This window comes from Corythoichthys intestinalis, chromosome 2 (assembly GCF_030265065.1).
Source record: "Corythoichthys intestinalis isolate RoL2023-P3 chromosome 2, ASM3026506v1, whole genome shotgun sequence".
NCBI lineage: Eukaryota > Metazoa > Chordata > Actinopteri > Syngnathiformes > Syngnathidae > Corythoichthys > Corythoichthys intestinalis.
The window spans coordinates 37,669,406-37,685,239 of NC_080396.1; the positions used below are offsets into that span (position 1 = coordinate 37,669,406).

The 15,834-nt window shown below is 39.5% G+C and overlaps 2 protein-coding genes across 4 annotated transcripts in view; both read left to right on the plus strand.

Moving 5' to 3' along the window:
- Positions 1-4,988, plus strand: part of LOC130912480 (extracellular sulfatase Sulf-2-like) — a 48,013-nt gene extending 43,025 nt beyond the window's left edge. The window contains exons 8-13 of one of the 3 annotated variants that reach the window (XR_009062611.1): positions 408-558; positions 2,881-2,980; positions 3,059-3,134; positions 3,234-3,362; positions 4,659-4,769; positions 4,859-4,988. Coding sequence is in view for 2 of the 3 variants with exons in the window: in XM_057830595.1 (XP_057686578.1) it covers positions 408-558; positions 2,881-2,980; positions 3,059-3,134; positions 3,234-3,362; positions 4,659-4,719 (517 nt within the window). In the remaining variant the exon portion in view is untranslated. Of the gene's footprint in view, positions 1-407; positions 559-2,880; positions 2,981-3,058; positions 3,135-3,233; positions 3,363-4,658 lie in introns of all 3 variants that reach the window. The other 2 variants (XM_057830595.1, XM_057830594.1) reach the window with 2 other exon arrangements.
- On the plus strand, positions 4,731-15,832 carry LOC130912479 (extracellular sulfatase Sulf-2-like). The gene is made up of 12 exons (XM_057830593.1): positions 4,731-4,988; positions 6,677-6,884; positions 6,984-7,173; positions 7,381-7,477; positions 7,550-7,644; positions 7,710-7,766; positions 8,129-8,298; positions 8,386-8,528; positions 10,053-10,176; positions 10,241-10,274; positions 13,160-13,216; positions 13,513-15,832. The coding sequence occupies exons 1-12, from the start codon at positions 4,878-4,880 to the stop codon at positions 13,541-13,543; spliced, it is 1,317 nt and encodes a 438-aa protein (XP_057686576.1). The 5' UTR covers positions 4,731-4,877; the 3' UTR covers positions 13,544-15,832.
- Positions 15,833-15,834: the final 2 nt, after the last annotated feature.

Here is a 15,834-nt window from a genome sequence, read left to right on the forward strand (position 1 = left end):
GCTTAGGTTGATGATAAACATATATTTATTTGTGTAGCAGACGCTACACAAATAATAAACATAAGTAGGTTAGAAAAACCATACCTCGTAAAGATCTCGCAAAACCTCTGTGGTCGGAGCACTCGACTCCTAATATTGCTTTAATTAAGCAACAATGAATTGTTTCAATTTGTCCTCATTAGTGTATAATGACTATCACCATGGTTTGCTTGAGTCAAGAAGATCCAGAAAGAGCTTTGTTACCCTTTCCAAATTAAAATTGTAGATTATTTTGTCATTTTTTTCCTGAATTTCTTTGGCTCATTGCATTTTGTTGCATCTTTTTCAGTTACTTGGCATATGACTTATTTAGTCAGACAGTTTCTCTTGATATCTTGACTGAATGTGTATTTTTGTTTCTGCTCCAGTACTCCTAGTTACAACTATGCTCCCAACCCAGATAAGCACTGGATCATGCGTTACACAGGCGCTATGAAACCTATACACATGGAGTTCACCAATATGCTGCAGAGGAAACGACTGCAGACACTGCTGTCAGTTGATGACAGCATGGAGAAGGTAATTGGCGGCCCCTCGATGTGAGGGTTATGTCAGTTGACACCAACAACATGTCTGTGCCCCTCAACACTAAGGAAAAGATTTAAACTTTGGTGACTTGGTTATGTTATTATTAGCCAGGAATGGAGCCAAGGCCAGGCCATGTCTAAAGCCATAAAATAACAGTGGTACTTCGACATACGATCGCTTTGACACGCGATCTTTGCGACATAGGACGTAAAATTTGACTCGCCATTTGTTTCTACATCCGACGACATGCTCAAAATATGACAATTTATGACAGCCCGGCAGGGTCTTTGCTTTCTCACAAGACGGAATTTTCTTGTGAGAGAAATCAACACGGGTTCCAACAATGTTAGTGCAAGTGGTGAAAAAATGGAAAAAAGGTGAGGTTTACCATTCAAATGAAGTTTGAAATGATAGGGAAATCTGAGTGTGGTGTGCAAATCCGTAAACTGTCATGGAATGGCTACGACCTCAGCAGTCCGCCTCCGTTCGCCAATCTTTATAAGTTAAGGTGACAATTATTATTATTGTAACATCGCCAAAGAAATCGCCAGCTTCGTCAGGTTTTTAATCATTTATTTCAGAACTTGCCTTCACAACATGCCTACTGTCCCCCGCAGCTGATGCCCAAAAACAGAACACGGAAAAGTGAAAGTAAAAACTCTAATACACTCTCTCACTCGTTCGTCAGCCACGCGGTGCTTTCGGGTACACAACGCAAAATATATCAGCCACATTAGAACCCGATTTGTTACATTATTACAGGTACTATTATTATTATTATTACTATTATTATATTATAATTCTGATTTTTATTCATAATTTATTTGTTTTGCTCTTTGTAATTGCTATTTGCAATAGTAACAGCAGTATTTATTATGGATTTAGTGTAGGTTTTTAGGCTGTGGAACGGATTAATGGAATTATAATGTATTCTTATGGGAAAATCCTGCTCGATATTCGACCATTTCGATTTACAAACAAGGTCCTGGAACGAATTGACTTTGTACTGTATGTAGAGGTACCACTGTATCATAATCCAGGGAAAGTCCTGGAACAGTGAATTATTCTGCAGATACATTACAAATTGGTTGCTTTGAAATCTTAAAGCTGAACAGAAATGCGTGTGCCCACATGTGAAGCTCTTGCCTACAGGGGACAGACTATAGGGTAAAAAAAGAAAAAAAAAATTTTTTTTTTTTTTTTTGTTCTGTCCATGTCCGGTGTTTTCACCCAAGTACTGATAAAGGACACTGAAATTTCCCCTGTGGGGCTTAATAAAGTATCTATTGACATCTGTGTTTTCAACAAGGCATGAACTTCCAAATATGTATTTACTGAAGTCCAACGTTAAGCCACCTACCTAGTTTGTGGCACCTTTAATAGCCTTCCAATGTTGTCTGTACTTGGTTCAGATTTTAAAGACAGATGACTGTTAACAACCAACATTTTTTGCAGCATTGCATTATGATTTACCTTTTTAAAGAAGTTTGATAATAAAAATTTACAGTTGATTCCATTTTTTTTTCCTTCGGCTTGGTCTAAAAAGGTAACCGTTACCAACGACCACATCTTTTAATGGGTAATGTGTGCTTTCTTATTGGTTATCTTGTCTTCTCTTTCTTATTCATTCACATTGAGGAGGGTTGCACCTCTGTACCAGTACAGTGACAATGATGTGATTCTGATTCTTAATACTGATGTAAAATTTTTATACAGTTCATGCATAACATTTTCCTTATTGTATTGATACATTAGCCTCTCACGCTATCATTTGCGTACCAGCTGTTTAAGTTGCAAGGTTCTGTTACGTTAGGCGAATGCGGAAAACAAGGTTGGACCCCAAAACAGACAACGGGGGGGGCGTTCAAAAGGTTTATTGAATACAAACAAAACACACGATTGCAAACAAGAGGGATAATGAAAAGGGTACGTGACAACCGGTCGACAAGGATCACTAGAATTAACCCGAGGGTAAAACAAGGTGGTAGGTAGACAGCCAACAAGGTTTGAAAAGTAACACAAATACACTCAAATACCTGCACAAGGTAGAGGATTCCAAAGGAGGGGGGCAAACAAACATACCAAGGCAGGGGCGAAATTAGCTAAATGTGAATAACAGGCTTGAGAGTTCAATACCATCCAATGGCATCCAGCAAGACAATTCCTTGGGTTGCCGGCGCTTAAATACACTGCTGATGAGATTTAATGCACCTGTATCCAGAGAACACCACACACTCTGTAATGAGAACAAGGACCAGCAGCCAAATATGACAGGTTCGACATTATTTTGACATACTTCTTGATGTTGCGCAGCTGTACAACATGTTGGTGAAGACAAACGAGTTGGAGAACACCTACATCATCTACACATCTGATCATGGCTACCACATTGGACAGTTTGGCCTCGTCAAAGGTGAGACACCACCATGAGACACCACTGTTCTCTTTTTGTGTGTGATCTGTCATAAAATCTTTTCTATTCTGGTTACAGGAAAATCCATGCCTTATGATTTTGATATCCGAGTCCCTTTTTATATCCGAGGACCCAACGTGGCACAAGACAGCATGTAAAAACACAAAACACACAAACGAAGCATTGCAAAATTAGAATGCCGCGAAAGTGAATCATGGAAACGTTAATGCACTTGCCACTTCCTGTCGCCTAGCAACCCCCACATTGTCCTCAACATTGACCTGGCACCCACCATCCTGGACATCGCTGGCCTGGACACGCCCGCCGACATGGATGGCAAGTCCATCCTGGGCCTGCTGGATACTGATTCACCTGCCAACAGGTGAGTGGGAACAATTATTGTATGTGTTTAATCTTGGAAGAATTCACAAGCATGTATTTATACCACAACACACACATGAAAAACATGATACAGTTCAACATCTTCCTTTCAATAATACATCCGTCCTTCCGCTTATTCGAGGTTGGATCTATCTTCCGGAAATGATCATACAGTGCAAGCCAAACCAACCATGTAATTACAGTGTATCACAAAAGTGAGTACACCCCTCGCATTTCTGCAGATATTTAAGTATATTTTTTTCATGGGACAACACTGACAAAATGACACTTTGACACGATAAAAAGCAGTCTGTGTGCAGTTTATATAATAGAGTTGATTTATTTTCCCCTCAAAATAACTCAAAATATACCCATTAATATCTAAACTCCTGGGAACAAAAGTGAGTACACCGCATGGGAATTACGTACATCACTAAATGTCCAAATTGAGTACTGCTTGTCATTTTCCCTCCAAAATGTCATGTGACTCATTACAGGAGTGCTATCAGCATTGCTGCAGAAATTGAAGAGGTGGGGGGTCAGCTTGTTAGTGCTCAGACCATATGCTGTACTTTACATCAAAATTGGTGTGCATGGCTGTCACCCCAGGAGGAAGCCTCTTCTGATGACGGTACACAAGAAAGCCAGCAAACAGTTTGCTGAAGGCATTTCAACAAAGCACATGGATTACTGGAACCATGTCCTATGGTCTGATGAGACCAAGATTAATTTGTTTGGTTCCGATGGTCTCAAGCACGTGTGGCGGCAACCAGGTGAGGAGTACAAGGATAAGTGTGTCATGCCTACAGTCAAGCATCGTGGTGGAAATGACCCCCCTACCTCTTCAATCTCTGCAGCATTGCTGACAGCACTCCTGTAACGAGTCACGTGACATTTTGGAGGGAAAATGACAAGCAGTACTCAATTTGGACATTTAGGGATGTACGTAGTTCCCATGCGGTGTACTCACTTTTGTTGCCAGGGGTTTAGAAATTAATATTTTGAGTTATTTTGAGGAGAAAATAAATTAACTCATTTATATAAGCTGCACACAGACTACTTTTCATTGTGTCAAAGTGTCATTTTGTCAGTGTTGTCCCATGAAAAGATATACTTAAATATCTGCAGAAATGTGAGGGGTGTACTCACTTTTGTGATACACTGTACATAGCTGACATACATTCTAAGGAAACATCTTCGCGACATCGGTTATTTGAGTACATTGTACGAATGTAAAGAATAAGCAAATATTAGCAGTTACCCTCCTTGTATAGTAACAAAAACAACATTTTTGCAGGTTCCAGGTGACAAGGAAGTCAAAAGTGTGGCGAGACTCCTTTCTGGTGGAAAGAGGGTAAATACTGAAGGCCCTGTCCACATACGACATCACCACCAGTGTGAGCCAATGGTGGTCCAGTCATCGCATTTTACAATTATTGCTCGTTTGAGGGGCTGTTGATCATATTACAAGGTGTCCCCTCATTGGCTCATCCACAGAAAGCTACTGCATCAACGTATGGAGATGAAGGATGTATCGCAGGAGGAGAACTTCCTGCCAAAATATCAGCAGGTCACAGAGTTGTGTCAGCGCTCCGAGTATCAGACGCCATGTCAACAAATCGGACAGGTACGTCACTGATTTGAAAATCTGCTTGTTTGCAGACAGAACTTCAATGTCTTAAAAGTGACTTATAGATAAGATTTCATTGATTGATGATGTGTGAGAGCTAATCGGAAATTTTGTCCCTCATCTTTTAACATCTGGAACTACTTGTCTGATACTGTTAAACTGGGAGTATCAGTACAATAAGGGTTTGACAAAATATTGGAATGGTGATATATCATCAGAGGGGTTGCATCCCATTAGGCAAACCAGGCAATTGCCTAGGGCCACCAGCCAGCAGGGGCCCCCAGAGGGCCAATAGATTTAGCACATAGAGCTTTACTGCACTGCCGCATCGATAGGTGTAGGGAGTGTTTCAATACCATAGAATTATTTGGCAGATTATCTAATGATTCTGTTATCAACCCTAATCGACACTAATCATGTCATGTGGCTTACATATGGTTAAAGAAGTCCAATCAGCTATTAATACCACATGATTGATTAAACAGTGATTCGCCAAGTACTCTCTGGAATGTCCTTTGTGATTTGTATTACGTTGATTTTCACAGGCCACCTCATTATTCATGTGACTACTTAATGAAATGGTGATTTTTCAAAAAAAGTCTATTAATGTGTCTATCGTATTCCTCGTCGAATACTCTATAGGAAAAATTTAACATATATGCATCTAATATAATCCTGAACAATTTTATTAGCAAATTTAATACTCATTTATGTCGGTAGTCCACCAATCAGTGGTTGTTACGGAATAATTTGAATTTGGTGGGTCGTAGGGCCAATCTGACTACTGATTTCACACAAAGGTATATACCTCCACATCCGATGGTGGTATTTTTGTGTTGGGCCATGTTGCTTGTTGCCTGGGGCCCCCGGGGACCCTTGCTACGCCTCTATATATTATTATACTTTGCATCCCAAAAGGTTATTGATATGCTCATGCCAAGAACTGAGATCTTGTTTTAAAAAGGTGTCAATGTTTAAAAAGGAACCAACAACAAGGACCCACCATAATAGTGACTCAGTTAACTCTATGGCTGCCAGTGACGGCGCTTGATGCCCAATTGGGATGGGCGATGGAACATTTGTTCATTTGAAACCAGAGAATTCACAGTCACTCTTTCCGATTTGTGGGGCATTTAGCGGTCACTTTCTCTTCATTTTAGGGCCTTTACAGGTCACTTCCTGTTGAGTTTGAGTCACTGCCTATTCATTTGGGAGATTTTCGGGTCACATCCTGTTCTTTCACCACAAATCAACAGGAAGTTACTGAAAATCAACAGATAATGACCTGAAATGGCCTTGTTGCCTGGCATTGGCTGTCACTGACGGCCAAGTGGGAGGGGACCGTTCGAAGTGGGATGCGTTCATTTGCTTCCACCCTCTCAGCTCAAATGGATTGTTCTTCCACTAGTGATAAACTTACAGCAGAAGGATGAAGATATTTTGTTTTTCTGTTTATTAGTTGTTATGTAGAATATCCTATAATGATTTCCTGACCAGTGTATCAATAATTGTTGTATCGCCAAATCATCAGATCATCGTAATCATGAGCTTTGTATCGCAAATCGTATTGTATCATGAGGAACCAAGAGGTTCCCACCCCTACGGTAAAATAACGTTTGATACAAATGTTGGAACTATAATGTGTTTGTGTGTGCGTGCGTATGTGCATGTCCGTCCGAATGCAGAAGTGGCAGTGTGTGGATGACTCCTCAGGGAGGTTGCGGCTCTTCAAGTGCAAGAACGAAGGTAGTGGGACTAAGAGCACTCAGGGGGACCAAGTCAGTGGGCGGATGAAGTCTGGATGGTACAGTGGCAACCTTGACAAGTGTGACTGTGGCCTTCGACCTTTGAAGCAGCGGACCTTCAACAAGAAGTCCTTCTTCTCGCGAAAGTGTGAGTGTCACCTACTTCTAGACACCCCTTTGGATCAGCTTTCTGTCACGACAATTATATTAAATGATAGGTGTGTGTCTATGTGTGTGTGCTTAACAGACATGAAAGTTCTAAAGAGCTACTCCAGGAAGCGCTTCAGTCGCTCTGTATCGCTGACGAACAGTTTCCCTGACAACAGCAGCCTGGTGGATGGGGCCTCGGATCGTTCAGCAGATGAGGATGAGTTCAGCGGAATGGCCGTAGCTCCCACGGCATTTTCTTCTCCTAAATCCCTCAAAGTCACACATAGGTGAGCAAAGACAAGTTTTAATTTTAAATAAGCTACAAATATACAGAACATAAGTACGTATTATTATTACTTTAAGAAGTGTCATTTTCTTATGTTGTTATGACAAAGTTAACACAAATAGCTTACTGGTAGGAGCAATCTTTCACAATGTTTCACTTACTGTATATCTTAAAAAAACACTACTAATGTATTCCTATTTGTGAGCAGGTGTTCCATTCTAAGCAACTCAACAGTGAAGTGCGACACTGGCGTCTATGATTCTCTACAGGCCTGGAAGGACCACAAGCTGCACATCGACCATGAGGTCAGTTGCCCCAGTGGGCCGCTTCTTCTTCTTTCTTGGCTTAACCTCCCACCATTTTCCATTTGGCTTCAGATCGAGACGTTGCAAATCAAGATCAAGAACCTGAAAGAGGTGAAAGGCCACCTCAAGAAGGCACGCCCTCTGCTGTGCGACTGCAACAAGTATTTGTAGGTCATAATACAGAAGAGATACACAGATGCAAGATGGGTAGTAATCATCCTTTGTCTTTCAGCAACAAGCTCAAGGTCAAGAAGTTCTTTTACCGAAAGGGGGCCATACATCCATTCAGGTTAGAACTAACATAATATAGTGTTTCTTTTAAGTTTTTGCAATGTTAGGAAAGTTATCAACTCCTTCAAGCCTGAATTTACACTTAGCTAGTGTCGTAACACAGTTGTAACCATGTTGTTAAACATTACTGTATAAGATCATTGTAATCATAAAAAGGTTTGAATTTACGATTAACGATTTTCTGACAGTTTTAATGAACTTATAACTATATCATAACAGTTATTGCAACACTGTTTTAACACTTTTGAAGCGCAGTTGTAACTGCAAAAACGATTTTCTAAATTTGACATTTTATCATCATGTTTCCATAAGTGTTTGCTTGTGTGCTCACTCTGTAGTTAATGTGCTCGTGTATCTCAGTAGGGACAGGGCTCGCAAAAATAAGGCATGGCTTTTGAAGGAGCAGAATAGGAGGAAGAAGATGAGAAAGATAATCAAGAGAATCCAGAACAATGACACCTGTTCAATGCCAGGACTCACCTGCTTCACACATGACAACCAACACTGGCACACAGCCCCATACTGGACATGTACGACATGCACACTCGTGCACATAAACACACATTATTTATTTATTTATTACATTTTTGTTTACATGTGTGCCTGTGCGGATGCAGTGGGTCCATTCTGTGCTTGCACAAGTGCCAACAACAACACATACTGGTGTCTGAGGACAATCAATGAAACCCACAACTTCTTGTTCTGTGAGTTTGCAACTGGCTTCCTGGAGTACTTTGATATGAACACAGACCCCTACCAGGTACACACATCCCACACGCACATACAGCGGCTTGTGCGGTACACTATACAAACATTCAGTACGACCAGTTACTCCTCAGAAAAAAATATAGTAGTGCCCTTCAGTCAGAATTTTACTGATGGATGAGATGACTTATGAAGGTGACCATTGACCAGTATGTCTCTTTTCTCCGTGATCATCAGTCGACAGTCCACAGCTTCTCTGTCATTCGCACTCACTAATTCAAACGCTTATGACTTTATTTATTTCTTATATAGTTAAATTAATCATCTTATTTTGTCAACTCCGTGAAATTACCGTATTGGCCCGAATATAAGACGGTGTTTTATGCATTGAAATACGATTGAAAAAGAGGGGGTCGTCTTATATTCACATAGCCCAGTGCACCAGACTCACCGCTGTTCCAGCTAGAGTCTGGCGACCAGTGAGCGGATCAAATTTCCATGGCGGAGAAATCCACAATAAACAGACAGCAGAGTGGACCAATCAGCGACGGGCAGACGTGACGTTGGTGAAGCGCCACCTAGAGCCGGCGACAACTCGCCTGGCGCGAGCGGAGAACGGAGAAGTTTATTCAACATGGCTTGCGCGAGACAGCCTGTTGTGACTTGTGTCTATGTGTTTTTGTTAATTTAAAACTGATTTTACCGTGGATTGGAGCATATTCTCGGCTCTCCTGATCGTCATCTGTGTTGTTGTGGAGATTACTTCCGACGCGGAAGAGTGACGTTGCTCGTTAAGAACACGTCACGCAAATAAACGAATCTAATTGGACGGTTGATTTTGTTCTTGCTCGAGAGTCCGTTAATGGGCTGGGTCCCAGACTATTCTCACAGTGTTTGAAAAATACAGGGAGAACAGTCTGGCCGTGCCAGGCAAATATTCGTGGTCTAGACATTATACCCATTCACGACGCTAGATGACGCCTGATATCATTGGAGCGATGTTCTGGTATGACAGATCTCAGATACTCTCCCCATTCATGAAACTAGATGGCGCCAGATATCATTGAAGCGATGTTCTGTCATGACAGATCTCAGCTACTCTAAAGTGTAACCAGTTTGCATTATTTTATTGCCATGTTTTTCCTTATTCAGATTTGTTTCAAGACTACAGTTACAGTTAGACTTCACTTTGATGGTTAATGCAGGTATTGCAATTTTGTTGTTTTATCACAATAGATTGGTTTATTTACAATTCAAAAACGAGAAGCCATTCATTTACGAATGTGATTGCACTTTAGTTTACATATTGAAATGTTCAGATATTAAGATTTGAATGAGGCAAAATAACATGCTTTTTCTCTCAAATATATTGTTATAATCATTTGTTTCAGATTTACTGTAATTATTTTCTGTATAAAGATTAATTTGGTGTTCAAAAAGTCTTTTTTCAAACTTGAGTCTTGAAAAAGAGGGGGTTGTCTTATAATCAGGGCCGTCTTACAGTATATTCGGGCCAATACGGTACATGATTCTCTGTCGACTGATATTTTTTCTGGCACCCACTTTTGTACAACCATAGCTGGTAAACAGCGTGGGAGCTTTGCACGGGACACTTCTCAACACTCTCCACGCGCAGCTGATGGAGCTGCGAGGCTGTCGAGGACAGAAGCAGTGTAATCCTCGCATGCGCTCACTGGACACGGGTATGTCTTATCTATAACACATAGCTGTTCTTTTCATCAACTAATCACAACCCTTCTTCATCAGATGGATTGGACCATGGCAGTTTCGAAGACTACAGGTGAGGATTCAACTGGCTTCTATTCCCAGCTCCTCATGATGTGCTAAACTAAAGATGACCTCACATACTGTAACTGTCGAAGGTCATAAGTCAACCGTATTCTGCCTGAATGATTAGGCTACTGTCAGAACTTTATGCTTTAAATTTCAAGAAGGGTTTAATAAAATACAACTTCAAAATACTGTATCTATAACGATATGTTGCTTATGTATTCCACTGATTACAAACAAATATATAAAAACAATCTAGATTTTTGTTCTTAATGTGGCTAATTGTATTTTGCATTTTACATGAAACCAGCCTAATTCCCTCATTACCATGAACCTGTTTTATTAAATCACTTTAATATTGATTACTGCCCAAAATAGAACTCATGAAAATTTGTGTATCCAAACCAGTGTTGTTGATCTTACTTTTAAAAAAAGTAATTAGTTACAGTTACAAATGACTTCTCCCAAAAAGTAATTGAGTTAGTACCTCATTGTGAGAGTAATTAGTTACTCAGCAAAGTAACTGAAGTTACTTTTTAGGTTGCACACGTCATTACATGATACATTCCATAACATCTTTCTCATTAAATGTTTTTTTTTCTTTTTTACCATTAAATATATAAATAAATAAAAACGTACATTCATTACATTTAAATTTCACCTATATCAGAGGGTAACGGTATACAAACTTTAACTTTCAAATGCTGTGAGAAAAAAGCCTTTTTGTTTTGTCCTGTTGTACTGAACCCGCGCTGAACCGTGATCTCCATACCGAGGTACGTACTGAACCGTGAACCGTAACCCCTAAAATACTGTATATAGATTTTATTTTTCCAATATGCAGGTGAGACTCTAAATGTCCTGCCTCTCCTATTTTTGCTCTAGTTGTTTTGATTTTAAAAATATCACAAAAAGGTTCATGGATACGTCATTCAAGAAAAGTTTAGGGCAAGTGACTATTTTTTGGTAATTAAAAAAAATAAATGAATAAAAAATAAATTATTGTTATATGTTAGCGTCTACAAAGACAACACAAACTTGGTGTTTTTATTGCACACTCAGCAGGAAAACTGTTTTTTTTTTCTTCTTTTTTCCAAATACCGGTAATTGTACCCACCTGGACGCCACGAACTGTATGTGGAAAAATTGTTGCACAAGTGTTTGAGATGATGCTCACCATGCTACATGCTAATGCTAACGAGAACGCAAATGCTATGCTTACGCACCGAACCACCTGCCAATCATCATCATATTTGCAATGGCGTCACCATCCCCTTCCCTCCTCCCGCTCTGCACACTCCAGGGCAGGCAGGCAGATGTGTGACAAAATCAGATAACTTGAGTTTCATTCAACCAACTTGTAGTAACGCGTCCCTTCACATCCTCAGTAACGGTAACGGCGTTGCAAAGATGGGAAAAGTAATTAATTAGATTAGTCACTACTGAAAAAAATAATGTCGTTATACTCCAACGCCGTTATTAACAACACTGATCCAAGCTAAAGTGATCAAGAGATGACAAAATCTTTCTCTATGATCTAGCTGGCACATACAGATTTTCATACATCACTGTTGAGGAGCTCTAAGACCACGTAGGTTAAATCTGCTATCCATTAATTAGGGCTGTCAAACGGTTAACATTTTTAATCGAGTTAATTACAGCTTAAAAATTAATTAATCGTAATTAATTGTAATTTATCATAATTCAAACCATCTATAAAATATGCCATATTTTTCTGTAAATTATTGTTGGAATGGAAAGATAAGACACAAGATGAAAATATACATTCAACATACGGTACATAAGTACTGTATTTGTTTATTATAACAATAAATCAACAAGATGGCATTAACATTATTAACATTCTGTTAAAGCGATCCATGGATAGAAAGACTTGTAGTTCTTAAAAGATAAATGTTTGTACAAATTATAGAAATTTATATTAAAACCCCTCTTAATGTTTTCGTTTTAATAAAATTTGTAAAATTTTCTATCAAAAAATAAACTAGTAGCCCGCCATTGTTGATGTCAATGATTACACAATGCTCATGGGTGCTTAAACCCATAAAATCAGTCGCACCCAAGCGCCTGCAGGGGGCGACAAAACTCCAAAAAACACAAGTAACAAGTTGGCATTGAACTGTGCTGTCATTTTAATCTGTTTGAGCGAGGCATGTGCGTTAATTGCATCAAATATTTTAACGTGATTAATTTAAAAATTAATTACTGCCCGTTAACGCAATAATTTTGGCAGCCCTACCATTAATACTACATGGCCAGTACAACCTCCTCGATGTTCAAACCTCACAGCTCAATGTGCAGATAGGACAATTAAAATGCTCCTTAATAGATTTGTCCAATAATGAATTTTTAAGCGATAACCAATATCCTGATATAGTCCAGCTCCAAAAATCAAATACCGACATCAAACCGATACCGATATATACGGTTGCGAACGAAACATATTATCACTAATCGTATTATGCTACCCCACTGGATGCTTAAATAATGATAAATGTAACATATTCAAGGTTTTCCAAGTAGACATTCTGTGAAAAATAAAAGACCCACTTCAATTAAAGTTATGGGAAAAGTGCCTATATTACACCACTATATTTATTGTTGAAATCAAAATTGTGCAAACATCAGTTTTTTCGATCAAGTGCAAGCGCAAAGTGCCAATAAGGCACTGCCATATGCACACTGGCCCAAAACCGATAATGAAAAACCGATGTCGATATTATCCGATTTCGTTTTAAAATGCTTTTATCAGCAGATATTATCAGCTACCCGATATTATCAGACAAATTTACTCCTTAACACGGTGTTATGAGGGATGAGCTAGGCAAATTTGCAATTAAGGGAAATAAGAGCATCTCTGTGTACTTGTTTAAGGCTGTTTGAGAAGAGGAAGTGGCCCCGAGTCAAGCGACCTTCGTCATCGCGAACGCTGTAAGTTGTCTTTGCCGTGTGTTCATGTTTTCCTTGCCTGCTTTAGTCCCAAAATCAACAATTCAATTGGTACTAAAAGTGGAAGCTGATTGTTTAGATGGTTAAAAAAATCATATTTCGAAGTTTCTAGCATTGATTAACTTTTTTTTTTTTTAACACCAGTAGCCGTGTTACAATTAGTTAAGCTTTTATTATAATCACAAAGTTGAAGCAAAGGATGCATTCAAAACAAATTAGGGAGGGAACATGTTCTTGTTAGAGGTCCCCCATGTTGATTCTTTGCTTTGTCCTTGTAGCGGTCCAATCTGGGATGGCTGGAAGGGATAAACCATCTTATTGGCCAAAGTTGGCTCGATCCCACCAACCTGCCAGGAACCCGGAAAAGCAGATCACAGTTGACTGCGTGGATACCTTCGTGTTGCAAACATGGACATGCTGTCTCTTTCTGCTGTCAATCAAACATGGACATGAGCCCTACAGGTGCTGTCCATAACATCTGAACTCCCCCCTCCATCAAACATTGGCATTCCTGCGAGATGCTCTCAGTCAAACAATGGATGCCCCTCCTTACACTGGCAAACACCCTCCATTTACTGCCAGTCAACCCAAACTTGCCCCTAGCTGTCAGTCAAACATGAAAATGTGCAACATTGGAAGTGTCAATTGTTAATACTAATCAACTAATACATTCTTCCATTTTCTCCTGTGGTAACCTCTGTATTTTGTGTACTAAACATCATTAATTGTGAATGTGATATTAATTACCATGATGCCACAAAGAAGGGACGTGCAGCACCAGAGGTATAAAGTTGGATCACCACCTGTTTACATGTTGACACCAATAGAAATGCAAAATGTTTGAATGTGACATCATTCCTCAACCGCCATGTTCTGATGATACTTGTTGTACAATGCTAATAATGTTAAGTGCTTGTGAATGTGATTAAAAAATGTGTAATGTCATGAACCTGTATTAATGTTGCTTAACGTTCATTAGCGTGTTATCTCACATCACTGATTCAAGACTCATCTCCATATCCTTCCTATCAGATCATGCTTTGGCCTTTGGCCTAATATGATACCCAAGACTCCCGAATGAACTCATCCAATAGAATTTCTGACACTGCATTTATTTGGTTCATTTCATATCTTTGCAACCACATGGTTTGTTCAATTTAAGTGCTTCACCTCAGATCATTCCCCCCTTTTCCTGGTGTTCCTCAAGGCTCTCTCCTTGGTCCGATTCTTTTAAGGTACATCGTCTATGTGCATTCCATTTAAAAATATACCGTATACAGTCATGTGAAAAAATTAAGACACCCTAGCCTGTGTGTTTTCTAACATATTTGGTCATATCAATTTTAACATTCTTGAGCTATTCAAGTAATAGAACTAAATAATTAAAACTGAAAAAAAGATTTGCATTTTTTATAGCTTTCTGTAAAATGAAATATTAAATAAATGCAATTTCTGTTGAGGAATAAATTAGGACACCCCCAAATTCAATCCCACTTAAAATGGCTAAAATTGCAGACAGGTGTTTCACATCGGGTGCATATGATGAGAACATCATTATTCAGTGTTTTGAAGGAGGCTTGCCCTATTTAAACCTCACATTTAGTTTGGTGTGCCCCTGACTGTTGAAGTGAGAGAAAACACCATAGTGAGATCAAAGGAGGTGTCTGAGGCCTTCAGAAAGAAGATAGTTGACTCTTATGAGTCTGGTAAGGGATTTCAAAACATCTCAAAAGAATATAAAATCAGCCATTCCACTGTCTGGATAATAGTCTAAAAGTGGAGAACATTCAAAACAACTGCCAACATGCCCGGGTCTGGCTGTCCAAGCAAGTTCACCCCGTGGGCAGACCGCAAGACGCTAAAAGAAGTCTCCAAAAACCCTAAAATGTCATCACGGGACCTACATCAGGCTCTTGCTACTGTTGATGTGAAAGTGCATGCCTCTACAATCAGAAAGAGACTTCACAAGTTTAACCTTAATGGGAGGTGTGCAAAGAGGAAACCTTTGCTCTCCAAGAAGAACATGAAGGCCAGACTGAAGTTTGCCAGAGTGAATGTAGACAAAGAACGGGACCTCTGAAATAATGTTCTTTGGACAGATGAATCTAAAATTGAAATATTTGGACACCAGAGCAGTTTTTTTATTTGTTATTTGGCGTAAACTCAATACAGCATTCCAGGAAAAGAACCTCATACCAACAGTGAAGCATTGAGATGGAAATGTCATGGTTTGGGGATGCTTTGCTTCAGCAGGACCTGGCCAGCTCACAATCATAGATTCCACCATGAATTCTATCGTGTAACATCGGGTGCTTGAGGAACATGTGAGATCCTCACCATGATCAGTTTGAAAATGGCAGAAAGCAAAACAGGAGACAGCATCCTTTTTGACTGAATGTTCCAGGCAGGAATATTTATAATAATACCTTGAAAATGAATGTTTTGTTGTTTCCCATAAATTTTTAGGGGAATTCTTAATCAGGCTGCTTAGGACAGCTATGCTTTTGGCCAAGCTCGTCCTCCATTGAAAATGGTACACCCGGTGGTGGTTCTGTTGTACAATTAGCGTCTTTAGTGGGGGAAACTGAAATCTTTCATCT